This window comes from Terrapene carolina, unplaced genomic scaffold (assembly GCF_002925995.2).
Source record: "Terrapene carolina triunguis isolate 2854851 unplaced genomic scaffold, T_m_triunguis-2.0 Scaffold838, whole genome shotgun sequence".
In the NCBI taxonomy this organism is placed as follows: domain Eukaryota; kingdom Metazoa; phylum Chordata; order Testudines; family Emydidae; genus Terrapene; species Terrapene triunguis.
The window spans coordinates 17,203,060-17,218,927 of NW_020665189.1; the positions used below are offsets into that span (position 1 = coordinate 17,203,060).

Here is a 15,868-nt window from a genome sequence, read left to right on the forward strand (position 1 = left end):
GCTTGAGCACAATACATGACAATCTGTTACTTGTGCTGCTGGGTGTCGTGTGCAAGCTCTTAGCTATTTTCCTTGTGCTCCAATATGTGCTCCTAATTTCACACATTTGCTTATATACTCATTCCTCTTTGGATTTGTAGATCCACGGAGGGTTGTGCTCCCCTTTCCACCAGCCACACCCAAACACGACAGGGGTTGTGACTGCCAGTGGTCTTTTTTCTTGAGCGAGGAACATCTTTTATTCTGGAGTTAACCACAGACTAGAACCATATATTCAAAATAGCATTGATATTCCTCAGAATTTTCTTTCTTCACCCAGTGTAGTTTTCATATTTTTACATAAGAGAACTGGTTGAACATGGTCACAAAAATGGTATTATGTCTTGCCAACATAGAATCTAATCCTGAACTCTTTATTCAAGTATACCTCAGCATTTAAGACTACTGTGAGCGAGAAGTTGAGAAGTGGGCACATGGTCAGTATAATAGCCCTAATGTGTGCCTTAGGCCAGTATAATGACCATGTGTGCCATCTGTTAATGAGATTAGACATCAGCTTGCCTTTCACAACAAGGAAAACCAAAACTGCTGTTCAGAAGCTTGGTCTTGTTAACTCACTTACAAAAACTATGGCCCTCATTTTCAACAACAATATAAAATAAATTGCTAGAATTGTGCTTGCTTGGTGTGTGAACATTGACATTCTTATTTAATTTCCAAATTCATTATATTTCCTCTTACAAATATTTTAACTGCAATTGCTCGTTAGTCTGTCTCATGATATTATGATCTAATATATAAGAAAACAAAATCTTTTAAACTACTTCTCCTGTATGCCAAGGAATCAGGTCAATATCTCTTCCATCATTTGAGGATTTTTTTAATACACATGTTCCTAATTAATTAAAACTTTTTTTGTACATAGACTGGTAAATTAAAACAGGAGACTATTTCCAGAAACATGGTAGATGTGCTGCAATCCATGAGAAAATCCAGCCAACAAATGGGGGTGGAGGGAGACTTTTCTGAGTGGAATTTTCAAAAGTACTCAGGGTTGGTCTCACTCTACACCCAATTAAATTAATGGTAAAACTCCCATTGATTTCATTGGAAGCAGAGATAGACCAACACAAAGTGCTTTTAAAAAGCCCACCCAAGGTTATTCCCCTAAGCATTTCTAAAAGCACACAAATGGGGGGTTGTCCTAGTTCAACATAAGCTCTGTGATACATTAATTGAACAATGACTTAAAAGTGAAACTAAGATTTTAGTTTTTACAAAACAACATCTGAGTGGCTTAACTTACTCATTAAACAATGTGTGCAATTAAACACCTGTGTGTGGCTATAGGGAAAAAAATCCTTTACAATATTATTTTATTAAACTAACCCTGTCATGTGACACAACCACTTATTAATATTAGTACATTAGATTATATGATTGATTTAGATAGGTACAGATATGTAACACTCACTGTTATACACATATGCATTATATATTTCTATATATACAACAATTTCTATGGCATTATTTTTTAGAAAAAAAAATGAGTTAATACCAACATAAGTTAAAGCACTGAAACCTGTTATATGTTTATGAAAACAAACTTTTGTCTGGTAGCCACTATTTGTCATTTTTTTCCCCGACATAAAACTGAGATGATAATACTTCAAATGATCATTCGGCAGCTTAATTAAATTTTCTTTCTGAGGTACTCTGATGCAAGGTATGATGTAAGTACTTATTCTTATTATTACCTGGCTAATTGATCTGAAATATCCATCTGTGCATGTCATATAAATGATGAAGAGTTGTCCCGGACCAGATTTTATTAGTTCACCTTGATTAATTCATAATTTTCAAATTGTCTGGTAATGAGTGGTTTTAATGACAGGGTGATAGGAAGTAGAAGAACTAAATTGGATGACATGGTTGAAGGGATTGGGGGTTGTTTGGAGACGTTTTTGCTTTTCCACTTATCTGAGTTTGATTGGATTGTGAGGAAGAGGTGACAATCAGTTAGGAAGTCAATCTTGCACTCTACTCTACACAACTCTACCTGGGACTCAGCAGCAGTAACTGCACCGCTTGGATAACTGGCAGTTGGTGGTTACAAGATTGAAACACAGGTTTATATTGGAGATGCAGAAGTCTGGAAGGAAGATTATTTTTGGAATCTTTGGTTCTCTGGTTTCTGTGGTTTGAGCTTTGTGGAGCCTAGGCAGGGCATGCATCAGACATACGGCTTTGATTAGACAATTTAACACCATTGGTTTAATCTTTGGAGCAGAGGGTATCAGCAGTAAGGGTCCCAGTATTAATTCATACTGTTTAATGCAAGCTGTAGCTCATAAAGATGTTTCTACCGATGGTTCAGTCTTCAAAGAGGCCCTGACCTGGTAGGTATAACCAAACTTGCCCAGTGTTAAATCAGCTCTTTTCTGGCAGCTGCAACCCATAGAGGATTAGGCAGGTGCTGTGCCTATGTTACTTGCAGCTGCCTTTAGCATCAGAAGGTATTTCATTTTAAAATCAGGTATTAATTTGAATGTACTCACCTGGTTTGAGAGTTCCAAGATGAATATTACATGTGATTAGTAGAGTTCAGGTCACTGCAGAACTCCATGAGATCTGGTCATGATTTTGACCTCTACAGCACTGAGCTAGCCTTATTTTCTTATGTGACTCTGATGTCCTTGTGAACAATGTTTCATCAGAATTAACTTGTGATCTCAGAGCAGCCAGGGCCTATCCCTGTTGATTTCTGGTGCTCTGCATTCTGTAATAACATAATCTGGATCTTATATTTGGCCAAGATTTTTTTGACAAAGCCAGTAAAGATTACACTTTGGTCATGGTCAGACTACAATGTACTGAAAGTCAAGATCATGTATTACTTGTTCCTATCAGGATGAAAGACTAGATTCGGTGGTTTTCCTATGGCCCCTTATGGTACTTACTTTGATTTCAAAGCTCTTTAAGGGTGAATACTTTTCAACCAGTGATCCTGGTAGAACATGCTGCAATCTCTTGTTTGTTACCAGCAAATACAGTTGTTCTTAGGCATCCTCTTCCTATATCTCTTTCACAAGATCACTGTGTTCACAGATGGAAAGTATGGGACACAAATTGGAATGCCAATGCTGAAAATTGTGCATTCAGATAAATAGTTTGTGGCATAAAGAACTTTAAAAGTTCAAGAAAATTTTGTTCTCTTCCGCCACTGCATTTGTGAAGTCTCACCCATTAGAATAAATCTGCAGGTAATAAATCTGCATGTTAGTGATCTTGTCTTCGCTGCTTGTAAGCAGTCAGATATATTTTACCATTTGTGAGGAGTTTTCTATTGTGGTGACAAAACCTTATCTCAGAGGGACAAATGTGTTATCTTTTCTGGTTGATCTTAGACCAGTATCACACACTTAGTTTAACTGCTGTGACTGTTTCAGTAAGTTTGTTAACTCTGAGACAGTAAAAACACCACCTTAGAGAAACTATATGATATAAGAAAAGCCATTTCAAGTCTATACAGCAAGCGAAATAGATTATTAGTCATTGAAATGTCAGTTGAATGTCAGGATGTTTCCTTTGGTCAAGGGGCCATCAAGCACCATAATTTCAGCTGAGGACTCTGATAGGGTTTTCTCCAGAGCCTGTCAATTCTTAGCCTTCATTGACTGGAGAAGCCACTGCTCAACAATATGAGACGCTTCCATCTCTCAAGAGCTAAATGCATATTATGCCTTTTCTCTCTCTAAGGGCAGAAACCTAAATCCACAATGTTACCTTGGTCTTCATCATGGCAGAGCAAATCACCATTACTAGACCTACAAGGCCAGGCTGGATTACCGTAATTTTGAAACATTCTTTGTTTGGGGGAAAAAACACTTCTGTGAGGTCACATGATAAATTGGTGAATAGTTTTGCATTATATATTTCTTAATGCTCTGGTCTACAAAGCTGTTCACCTAGGCCCTAATTTGTGTCAGTGCAAATACTTTAAAGGTAAAGTGATGCTGAAATATATGTTTATAGTTTGAGTTGAGAATTCCTCTTCAGCAGTGTGTCCTTGGACCACCTGTGATCAGCAGCAAGGTATTTGCAGGTCATGTACAGATCACTGGCTGGTCACCTGATGCTGGCTGTCCTTGGTTCTAGCTGTGCAGGATAGATCAGATGGGAGGGTGAGAGGAAATTAAAAGCAAATGTAGACAGTGAGATTCACTTTTTTTCCCCCAAAGCAGACAACCCTCTTAATGCCCAAAAGATAACAACAAAACAAAACTACAAATCTATCAATACTTTTGTTACATTTCCATTTAGGCAATTGTAGCTTCTACAGGGATGTTTTGTGATCTTAGATGGGAGAGAAGGTAGTCCACAAGATAAACTCTCTAAGAACCTCCCATCTAGAAAGATAAATTCATGCTCTGTCACTTCCACGGTCTGTCACACAGCAGAAATAAATGCCTTTGACTGCAGTACCTAGCAGTGAGCGTCTGTTGTTCTTTCTCTTGCCTTTTCTGTTGGATCTACCCAAAAAAGATGTTAAAATAGGCTGTTCAGATATATTTTTTAATACAAAGTGTGAGATACTTCCTATGGATGATCTACACAGTTCCTCTTGATACCCATGAAAGGTCCAAAACATAATATATTGAGTTTATTGGTATCCAACTGAGAAGTGGTACAGTATGCATAGGAAATGTGCTTTTGATATTTACAATTGCCATGATGTGTTGTGCTGTGAAGCAACTAATCTTGTACATTTCTCTGTGGTCCATCTATGGAGAATAAATAGTTGTTTTGAAGAGTGTGTCTTCTTGACGTAGATATTTTTATGCTTTCAAAACAGCAGGTGAAAAGAGAGGAATGCTAGTGTGCTGAGTTCTGAGCTAGAGAACTGATATTTGATATTTAGCTGATACATGGAGCCATGGACTGGCTTCATTACTTTTGACTGCTGGCTGTATTTCTTTTCCTGGTTTAGTGTGGGATAGGAAATAAAACTATATAAACTATACAATGTCACTTCATTGAGAACAATGTGAACTTGATGAAAGGATGTTCTTCTGCTTCACCTGGAATTTCCACCAGTGCCTAGCCCTTTTGTTGCTGTCCTCTGTGGTATTTCAATTTGTCAATATTTCTGGCCTTGAGGTGCCCAAGAACAATATTCTGGGTGCTGTTATGGGACCAATAACCTCTCTTTTGTGGTTTGCATGTAGCCCAAAATAATATTCACCTCCTTTTTTTTTTTTTTTTTTTTGCATCAGAAGTTAGTATCTAATCTTTTTTCTATTATCACCCCTAGGTCTCTTATGGCATTACTGCTGTTCAGGCTCCACTCCTATGGCAGTGCAGGAATGGGCCCAATGCTATTGAGAAGCGTAGGCATTGACTCTGGCTAGAGTTAGAGTTAGTATCTCAACGGAGACAGATGTGAATGAGCAATGTTGGCGCTATGGTGTTATCTCCCCTGTGCCTTGTTGACTTGGCATGTAGGGGAATCTCTTGCTAGACCCTTTCAGAGAATGCTGGAGCTACTACTCTAGTATGTGTTTTCAGAAGCTCTAAGATGATTTTTTGAGGAATCAGACAGAAATCCAGCTAGTGTTCCTGATGCAGCAGAAATCTCCTTCTCCCTCATTACCTCAATATAAGCCATGGCTTAAAAGCCCAGAACTGATTGTTTTCCATTATTGATTTGATATTTTACAGGGATAATAGTTACCTCTTTTCAATTAGCGTTTATAAGAAAAAGTCAATTTTATTTCAATTCATTAAGCTCAGACTACAAGACAAAAGGATGTTACTTGAAGTACTGCTGCCTATATTATAAAATAACATGTGATATTTATATTACTTTATGACATTTAGTTAATCTTAGTAAGTTTTGTTATGGTAGGAAAGAATAAGGACAAAATCTTTAAACAACTTAAGGGTTTCTAGTTTTCAGAATATCCTGATTGAATGCTCCTTCTAAAGATATTCAGTAGACTAATGGGACAGGTGTGGAAGTAAAATCATACATGCTTAAAGTACAGTGTTATTCAATATTGATCTTACTTAAATCAACATACAGTATTGCTGTAAAAAAATGGTCCTAAATCTGAAGGGCATCATTTACTATTTTGTGACATGCTGGTGCTTGGCAAAAGTAGCTGCAGAAAGCATGTCAAATGCCATTGCTCAGAGTATTAAAGTTTTAACAAAATGTCAGAGAAAACTGAAAAACTGGTTAATCCACAGAAATCTGTCCATAAAGATTGCATTGTAAGGTTATTTCAGCATGAATTCTAATGACATCTGAGAGCTTAAAATATACTGTATTGATATATCTTTATGATGAGATGTTTATATAACATAATTGCAACAGTACTATCATTTCTTGTTAATTTATTAGGATAATAAAAGATGTAGTGTTTTTGTTACAGTGCAAAGAATGAGGCTTGCTCATAAACATTTGATGTTACCTGAACCATAACTATTTCTTCTTCTCCTGTGCACAATCTATGAAAACAGAAATAATGTATCTAGTTTGGTTTATGCAGAAGATTGGCAGTACTCTGTATGGAACCCTGCAGTGCTGATGTAGTCCTATTATCATGGGTTATTGCTCTGGGCACTGAAGTATGGGAGCCCAGAAATGAAAGGAGATGGAAATATAATATAAAGTATGGAACTGACTTGCTGAACTAGGAGACATAACTTTATTCAAACTCCCGCATTGGGGAAAATGAAATGGAACCCACTTGGAACTTGGACTCAGAAAAGCTCTATTTATAGCCAAGTAGAACAAAAGTCCTGAATTATTTCAATGCATTGCAATTTGCATGGCTGATTATCATGACCCTACATCTTACAAGGAAGCAATTATGTGAAAAAAATGATTCCAGCTATGTTTGAGAGTCACAGTGAGATTGTGCTCTTCATATTCCTATATGAGTCCAATCTGTCTGTCTTTCTGTCTATGATACATTTTCATTTTCAGTTCACCTACTTTTGAGTAAAGGTGATTTATAATATAATATTGCCTTCTGAAAAATCATCCTGTATTTGGTTAACTATGATCTCTTTCACTTATGTAGCACAGTTAGTCATTTCTAGTTTACATTGTGTCAACGGTTATACATGGGCTGAATATTCAGATGCTGTTACTGGAGTTCAGAAACATTTCTCTTTTACTGGCTTCTTGCCCAAAAGGTTGTGGGGTGGAAATGGGTATTTTCCAATTTTTGGATGTAAAGTAATTTTATGTTAAAAATACTAAAAGTATTGTATTTAGTTTTGAGAAATAAGAAATGGTAGGCCAGCTTTTTACGGATTGTTTCTCCTACTGCCAACTCATGGGTGTATCAAGCGGGGTGCCCCCGGGGTCGGTCCTGAGGCCAGTTTTGTTCAACATCTTCATTAATGATGTGGATGATGGGATGGATTGCACCCTCAGCAAGTTCGCGGATAACACCAAACTGGGAGGAGAGGTAGATACACTGGAGGGTAGGGATAGGGTCCAGAGTGACCTAGACAAATTGAAAGATTGGGCCAAAAGAAATCTGATGAGGTTCAACAAGTGCAGAGTCCTGCACTTAGGATGGAAGAATCCCATGCACCGCTACAGGCTGGGGACTGACTGGCTAAGCAGCAGTTCTGCAGAAAAGGACCTGGGGATTACAGTGGACGAGAAACTGAAGATGAGTCAGCAGTGTGCCCTTGTTGCCAAGAAGACTAACAGCATATTGGGCTGCATTAGTAGGAGCATTGCCAGCAGATCGAGGGAAGTGATTATTCCCCTCTATTCGGCACTGGTGAGGCCACATCTGTAGTATTGCATCCAGTTTTGGGCTCCCCTCACTACAGAAAGGATGTGGACAAATTGGAGAGAGTCCAGTGGAGGGCAATGAAAATGATTAGGGGGCCGGGGCACATGACTTATGAGGAGCAGCTGAGGGAACTGGGCTTATTTAGTCCGCAGAAGAGAAGAGTGAGGGGGGATTTGATAGCAGCCTTCAACTACCTGAAGGGGGGTTCCAAAGAGGATGGAGCTAGGCTGTTCTCAGTGATGGCAGATGACAGAACAAGAAGCAATGGTCTTAAGTTGCAGTGCGGGAGGTTTAGGTTGGATATTAGGAAACACTATTTCACTAGGAGGGCGGTGAAGCACTGGAATGGGTTACCTAGGGAGGTGGTGGAATTTCCATCCTTAGAGGTTTTTAAGGCCAGGCTTTACAAAGCCTTGGCTGGGATGATTTAGATGGGGTTGATCCTGCTTTGAGCAGGGGGTCGGACTAGATGACCTCCTGAGGTCTCTTCCAACCCTAATCTTCTATGTTTCTATAATTACTACATTAGTAATTATTACATAGTAGTAATAATTGGAGATTTGCATTTAACTAACATTCACAAGTATCCATTTTACAAAAGTGTTTGCCATTTCAATATTAAGAAATAAATAAAATATTTTAAAAATTTCCAGCTACACGTTTCTCTAAAGCAGGAGTCGGCAACGTTTGGCACGCGGCTCGCCAGGGTAAGCACCCTGGTGGGCCAGGCCAGTTTATTTACCTGCTGACGCGGCAGGTTCAGCCGATCGTGGCCCCCACTGGCCGCAGTTCGCCGTCCCGGGCCAATGGGGGCAGTAGGAAGTGGCGCGGGCGAGCGATGTGCTGGCCATGGCTTCTCGCCGCCCCCATTGGCCCAGGACGGCGAACCGCGGCCAGTGGGGGCCGCGATTGGCCGAATCTGCCGCATCAGCAGGTAAATAAACTGGCCCGGCCCGCCAGGGTGCTTACCCTGGCGAGCCGTGTGCCAAACGTTGCCGATCCCTGCTCTAAAGTTTTAAAAGCAGTGTTTTTTCTTGAAAGTCTCTCCATGTTAATTTTGGGTTTGTACAGCTTGCTCATCTGAGCTGGATTCTATTGCCCCAGTGGGACTCGTACATCACTTTTGTCCCCATCTCTAACATGTATGTGATATGTATTTTGATATCCAAACAACATCCTGAGAAGCTGAGCGCTTCACTGGTGTGCCTTAATTCTTACCCATTAGCAACTAATTGATTGAAAATACATTTGAATCCTAAGAGACTATACTCATGACAGTTTACTCTGGAGGAGAGTGTTTCCAGCATAGTTATAGGTTTGTGCTAAAAATCATTATCAGAAGTGTTTATCATATTGCAGAAAGAACCAGATTGCACATTACAGGCTTTAATTTCTTTAAGACATATGAATAGATTTTTGTGTGTTTCTGAAGTAACCATTAGGGTTCTGGGTCCATCCTGACTAGGAGAGTTGATGGCTTTAAGGACAGGCATGGATCACTAGCTCCAACATGCTGTGCAGTTCTCCCTGGATTTCAAACTCCCAGGCTACTTAAACACATATCCTGGTCTGCCTAATGACACTACAAAGTCTCTGTGAGAGGGTGCTAACAGCAGCACCCTGATCACTGACATTGCTGCAGCCTGGATAAGGCTGCAGGCCCAGCTGAGGGAAACTATACATTTTTCTGGTGGAGGATTGTGGGGACCTCGGTGACAATCACTGGGCTAACAAGGTAATTGGGGAGAATGTAAGGGGAGGAAACAGGAAGCACAGGGCAGCTCAGGAGAAGGAACTCAGAGGATGAGCCTGGGCTGGGCAGCAGGGAAGCCTATCTTTGCAATAAGCCTGTATTGCACAAGTCTTGCTGTGTAAAAGTGAAATAAATACACACCTTGAGATGTAAGACAAACAGCCTAGTGTGTGTTTGTGACTGAGAAACCAACTGAACTGGCCGGACAGTGAAGTTCACTGGGTAGTGATGGAGGCTCCCTGTGACAGTCTCCTAAGTCCTGGATTGGAGTACGGTCTGCTCTATAAATAGTTTTTGTACCATTTTATCAGTTTGGAGACCAACACAATTAAAGATGGGGAAACCCCTATTGAGGATGTAGTTATACTAGTGTAAAGGTACTTATATTGGTATGGCTGATACCCACAAATTTATATTGTGGAAGTTATGAAAGGAATTGCTGACCCCATTAAAAGGGATCTACATTAAACTATTATATACAAAAGAAATGGGCGGTCCGCCACATGCATTGAGGGATGAAGAAGAATTCATTTCATACTGTGGGTTATTATTCTTTGCTACTCTGTAGGCAAAATAGAGTGTTACTGAGAAAAACCTGTGTCATGACCCACAGGTCTCAAACCCAGGTCTGCAGGACTCATGGAAGCAGCCACTCGCCAACCTGGCAGCTTGCTGACAGTTGCTTACCTGCTTGCCCAGCCCTAGAGTAAGGCTCCGCCCTCGAGGTCTGATTGGTGGAGTCCCAGAATGGCTGATTGGCCGTTGGCCCTACTTAAGCCAGCAGCAGTAACAGGAAGCTGTCTGAACAACTATCCTCCACTCTGCTCTGGATTCTGTGCTTCTTGCTCCTGCTTCCCCAGCTTGATTTCCTGGCATCCTGACCCAGTGTGATTCCTGGAATCTGACTTGTGATCTCTGGTTTGTCTCCTTCCTCTGACCTGGCCTGACAATGGTTCCTGACTTGTGGTTCTGCTTTCCAGTTTGTCTTCTGCTTTTGATCTCCTGGTATTCTGACCCAGCCAACTCTTGACTGGCCTGACAGAGACAGCATGTTTCTCAAATCTGTCTAGGCATAAGGTATGATAGATAGAGACTAATAGGGAGTGTTTACACTTGAATTTTTAATCGTGTTTTAACGTGTTATTTAACACAATGCTAAATCCTTCTGTGTAGAGGACACACATTTTTGTTCTAGGGTTACACAGAACACGGACAAGTATGTGTATCTTTGAATATACATTTCTGTAGTGCCCGCGGTAGAATTTACAATCATATTGATTAACATAATTGAATACCCAATGATCCAAATGAATGCATACAAAGATACTCAGAAAGGGATATGTGTAATAATTTGTAAGAAAGGAAGAATAACAGCAGGGGAAAGGAAGGAAAGATGAATTAAGGCTGGCCAATGGCTTAAACAATAAATTATGGGGGTGGGGAGAGTGATCCCATTTTTTGGTGAAGAATATCGTAGTGACTTTTGTCATACACAGAAGAACCCCAAGAATTTGGATTTAGGTGCATGGCACCACTTTATACTTTAGCATTTAGTGCATATTACTTTCCTTTTTGGGTTGCTGCTTTTCCACTGGTTTTCTGTGCATTAGTTTTGATAATTAAATCATTAGAATTTTAAATTTTTACTCCAAGCATAGTTCACCAAATACTTGGCAGTATCTGACATTTACAGAACTTGCACTTCGCCTGGTTTGAGGGACCAATATGGTATCTGCTTTTTTCCACAACTTTAATTCCAATATGATTTTGCAACTAATATTTCCACAATTTCCCAGACTCATAGTTTAATGCACTCTGTCATTTGCAAAGATGGATTACAAGATCTCAGATAGTGTATACATAAATCTCCAATTCAGATAACACTTACACATATGACCATTGAAACTGATGGGACTACCCTTATGTGATCCATCCAATGTGTGCTTTAAGGTCCAATGTTTTGTGACTTGTCAAGACAGAACCACTCTGGCAGACCAGTACAAAATGCTTCCAGGACCACTAAGCATTTTTGAGTGCTGATCCTCCTGAGCCAGTGATCAACAAAGTAGATAAGTCTATCCCTCAGTCTCAGCAGTACCACTCGCTGCCATCGAGCTGCCACAACCCCTAATACTACCATCTCCCTGAACCATCCACCAGAACCAGTATTTACAGTGGGTGGCTGTCTGCAACTGCCTGGAGAAGCATATCCTCTGGGGCCTGCATTTGTAACATAGTGTCCTGCTCCATGTCCCAGCCCATCTCTTCTTGTTAGAAACAACGATTCAGACCTTAAACATATGCAGAGTGGGTGTAGCTGTGAATACACTTGGCAATACATTTGAAATTGAAGTGGATGAAAAGTACAAGTCCCAGCTGTGGCAAAATGCTTTATGTAAAGGAAGAAAAGAAGAAAGCAAAGACTGAAAAAGAAAACCTTGAATATTTAGGAAGAGCCTTGCCAGGGTCCAGTAGGTAATTGTGGATTTAACACCACCTACAGAAAAAGTGAAGTATCCAACACTCACAGAGTAATGCAGCAGTAGCAGGAAAGAGAGAGGGTGGTTCCTGGAAAACTAGTAAAAGAAGACCAAATTATCACTCTGATAGTGACTATTTGAGAAAATAGTTCTAAAATGGAAGAAGGAAGCAAAATTGCCATAAAAGCCCTTCCATTCTATACAAGGGAGCCCTCCCTCCAAAAATAAATTAAGGGGAGATTTTGAAAGGCATAAATGAGAGTTAAGCACTTCTTTCACATTGTCTTGGGATTTAGGTGTCTAACTGCCTTTGTGACTTTGAAAATCCCTTGTCCAATAATGATTTTTCTATTAAATAATAGGAGAAAATAGCCAAATTGTCCAGCGTTATGTGCACATGTGGACACTAAGTGAACACACAGATAGATTGGCCTTGCTTGTGGATATGTATGGAACTTGGTACATACCCTAGAGAAAAACATGGGGCTGCAGTAATTTGTGAGAATGGCAATCTGATCCAACTGGACACAGGAGTCAAATGTAACATCTTCAGAAAAGTGGTGTTAAGTTAGGAAATTTACTATTAAGAAATAAAGATAATAAGCTAATACCTTTTAATGAAAGTGACTTTGAAGCTATAGGGCAAATTGCAGCAATCATATATACTTTATATACTTAAATGTAAGTAATATGATATGAAAGGCTTCAACTAGCTAGTGGTGATACTACATGTAATGTACAAGGCACAGAGATAAGTTTGAGTGATGCTTAGACCATAACATTACCTGGTTTGTTAACTAATTATATGGAGTAGGAAAATAAATTCTGAGAGCACTGCCACTTAGCAATGATTTTTAGAGCTCAAAATAAGTTACTCCTGGGGGAATTCTGCGCCATTGCACAATGCAGAATGTTGTAGAAATTAATGTTTTTTGCACATAATTTCCTTTCCCTAACAGAAATGGGCTGCAGCTGCTGGCTGCCACTAGGGGCCACTGGACCCAGCAAAGCCAAGCTCACACATAGAAGACACTGGGTGGCGGGGGAGGGTGGGAGAGAGTTCCTAGCAGCTGCATTTCCCTGCATGCCCTGAAGGAAGGAAATGGCGGCATGCAGGAAACTCCACTCAAGCCTGGGACCCAGCAACAGGCTGTATCTCCTTCTGGATCCCTGGGCGGTAGGGGGATGGGTGTCTGGCCTGGTGGGGGGGGGGAGCACAGCTGGGCTTGGGGAGGGGGGATGGGTATCTGGCCTGTGGGAGCATGGCTGGGCTCAGGGAGGGGGAGGCTGGTGTCTGGCTTGGGGTGGGGGACACAGCTGGGCTCTGGGGGCGTTGTCTGGCCTTGCAGGGGTGCCGCGGCTGGACTCGGGGGGGCGAGGGGGGAGGGGTTGTGGGTGTCTGGCCCCTGGCTGGGCTCGGGGTGGAGGGAGGAGGGAGAGAAAAATGAACTGGATTGTCATATGGGTTTCTTTAACTCTCTACTCCTGGGGGAATTTTGTGTGTGTGTGTGTATTGTTACAGACATACTTGCTGACAGATATTTTGAAATAAATTACCAAAATAATTGAAACTGGCATGATTATGTAGTGTTATTTTGACAAATAAAATTTGCAGAATTTTGCAGAGTTTTAAAATATCGTGTGCAAAATGTTTATTTTTTGGTGCAGAATTCCCCCAGGAGTAGTAAGTTTGGTGTCATTGAATTAGTCTCAGAATAAAAGCTGCAGATGTTATTAACATTCACAGGAGTGAAGCTAAATCACAGGAATAGTGTGGATAAATACAATCAAATCCTGAATAGATCCAACATCACGCATTAGCTTTGAGGTTGCTAGATGCAGGAAATACATGATGGATAAAGTCAAGGTAGAGTGCATGAGCAGAGTTCCCAAGTCTACTGTTGATTGAAATTTGCTTTTGGACACTCATATCATTTCATTCACAAATATTCTTTTTCTGATGAAGGGAACAAATCCCTTGACTGGAAAAAAAATCTGGGGCAGGGGGAGAAGTTGACTAAGTAGTCAATAAGAAGCATAGATGTCTTTTTTTTTTTTTTTTGAATGTGTAGATAGATTGTCAGCACTAACTACTCCTCAAAATGGGGAATTAGCCAGAGATTAAGACCTTGTCTAAACTTCAGAGTGGCCCAATTCAGGCATTGGCTGCTAGCAGTTGGTCTAGCTGTAACAGTGTTAACCCGTCAGAGTAGACAAGAACCAGCTGGAATTTGTACCAGTTATGCTAATCAGGGTTTAGCCCTTCTTCATCAAGTCCTTGTGATGTAGTCTAGGTCTGTTTTATCCTTAGATAATTAAGAATTGTTAAATTAATTCCCATACTCCAGTGTCTCACAAACTTGGGATGCCGCATGTTTAGGCCAATGGGAACTGCTGGAAGTGGCGGCCAGTACGTCCCTCGGCCCGTGCCGCTTCCAGCAGCTGCCATTGGCCTGGAGCAGCGGCCGTGATTGGCTGAACCTGCGGACGCGGCAAGTAAACAAACCGGCCCGGCCTACCAGGGGCTTTCCCTAAACAAGCGGCGTCCCAAGTTTGGGAAACACTGGCATACTCCATTGTAAGCCTTAAGAAAAGGGCAGTAATTTTTAAACACTCTCTGGAAAAAGCTGTAAACAAGGTAATGATAGCCTTGGAACTGGTTTGCTTTAAGGGTATACAGTTTCAAGAATGTGAAAAAAATTATACAATTATTTCCTCCATAAATGTCAAATATTGCCTATTTTCAGTATTTGGCAAATTACCTTTAGAGTAAAAATCTAAAATTCCAGTTATTTAATTATGAAAGCTAGTGCACAGAAGACCAACAGAAAGGAGAAATGGATTCAAAAGGAATGCATCCCTCGCTAAATACTCAAGTGTTAAGTAATGCTATGCACACAAAAAAATCAAAAGTCTTGGGATTTTTTGCTGAATCTCCAATATCACCCAAAAAATTGACCCAATTTTCTTGCATATTTGTTTCTTAAAAAATATCATGTTTCCCATTAATTTATTATTTAAACCATTGGCCAGCCTGATAACTTGTTCGGTGTTTTGCTATTAAAAGCATAAAAAAATCAATTACGATATCCAGTTCACTGTCATGTAGCACAAACATTTGGCTCATAGTCCATTCAAATGCATCAATTGTAAATTCTAATGTGGGCGCTACTCAAATCTTCCATGACACATAAATTTGTCCCTAATTACAGCTAAACCTAGAATAAACATTTGTGTCCTGTCTACATGTGTTTTTTATATACTTTCTGCACCAATGTTGCTGCACAGAATGGAAACCAATCACTTCCATTCCTCTCTGTCATTTGCTGCGGCTGTCATTTGCTCTATTGTGTTGGGATCGACTCTGCTGCTCTCCCTGCAAAGGGTTCTTTTTAAAGTTTCTCTTGAATGCCCTTGTTTCTTCACCCCACTTGGCTTCCACTTGACAGCTTGCAAAGGGGTCAGCTCACTGCTAACTTATCCTTATGGCACAGCATGGCAGCACACTCTCCAGGGGAGTCTGCTGCTGCTTGTTGCTCTGCCTCTGCAGTGGCCGGCCTCTTCCTGCTCTGGCCAGGTCACTTCAAAGTATTTCACTTCTGGGGTAGTTAATAAACAAAAAAAAATCCGATTTAATAAGAGAGCAAGGAATGACTCACTATCAGGATCAGGCCCTCCCTTCTCTCAGGTAGGGACCTTCAGGCAGTGGCTGTTGGGAAGTTCCTGCCTGAGGGTTGTAGGACTGTTCTCTTCCCTGGTCTGCCCTCAAGTGTGTTCTGCTTCTATTTTAAGTCCTCCTCCAGCTTGCGGCA

General features: G+C 40.6%; 1 protein-coding gene across 1 annotated transcript in view; it reads left to right on the top strand.

Annotated features, from left to right (window-relative positions):
• The window catches only part of GABRB2 (gamma-aminobutyric acid type A receptor beta2 subunit), a 248,391-nt gene that overhangs the window by 170,527 nt on the left and 61,996 nt on the right, over positions 1–15,868 (top strand). The window contains 1 exon segment of the mRNA XM_026660859.1: positions 13,812–13,827. Coding sequence (XP_026516644.1) covers positions 13,812–13,827 — 16 coding nt within the window.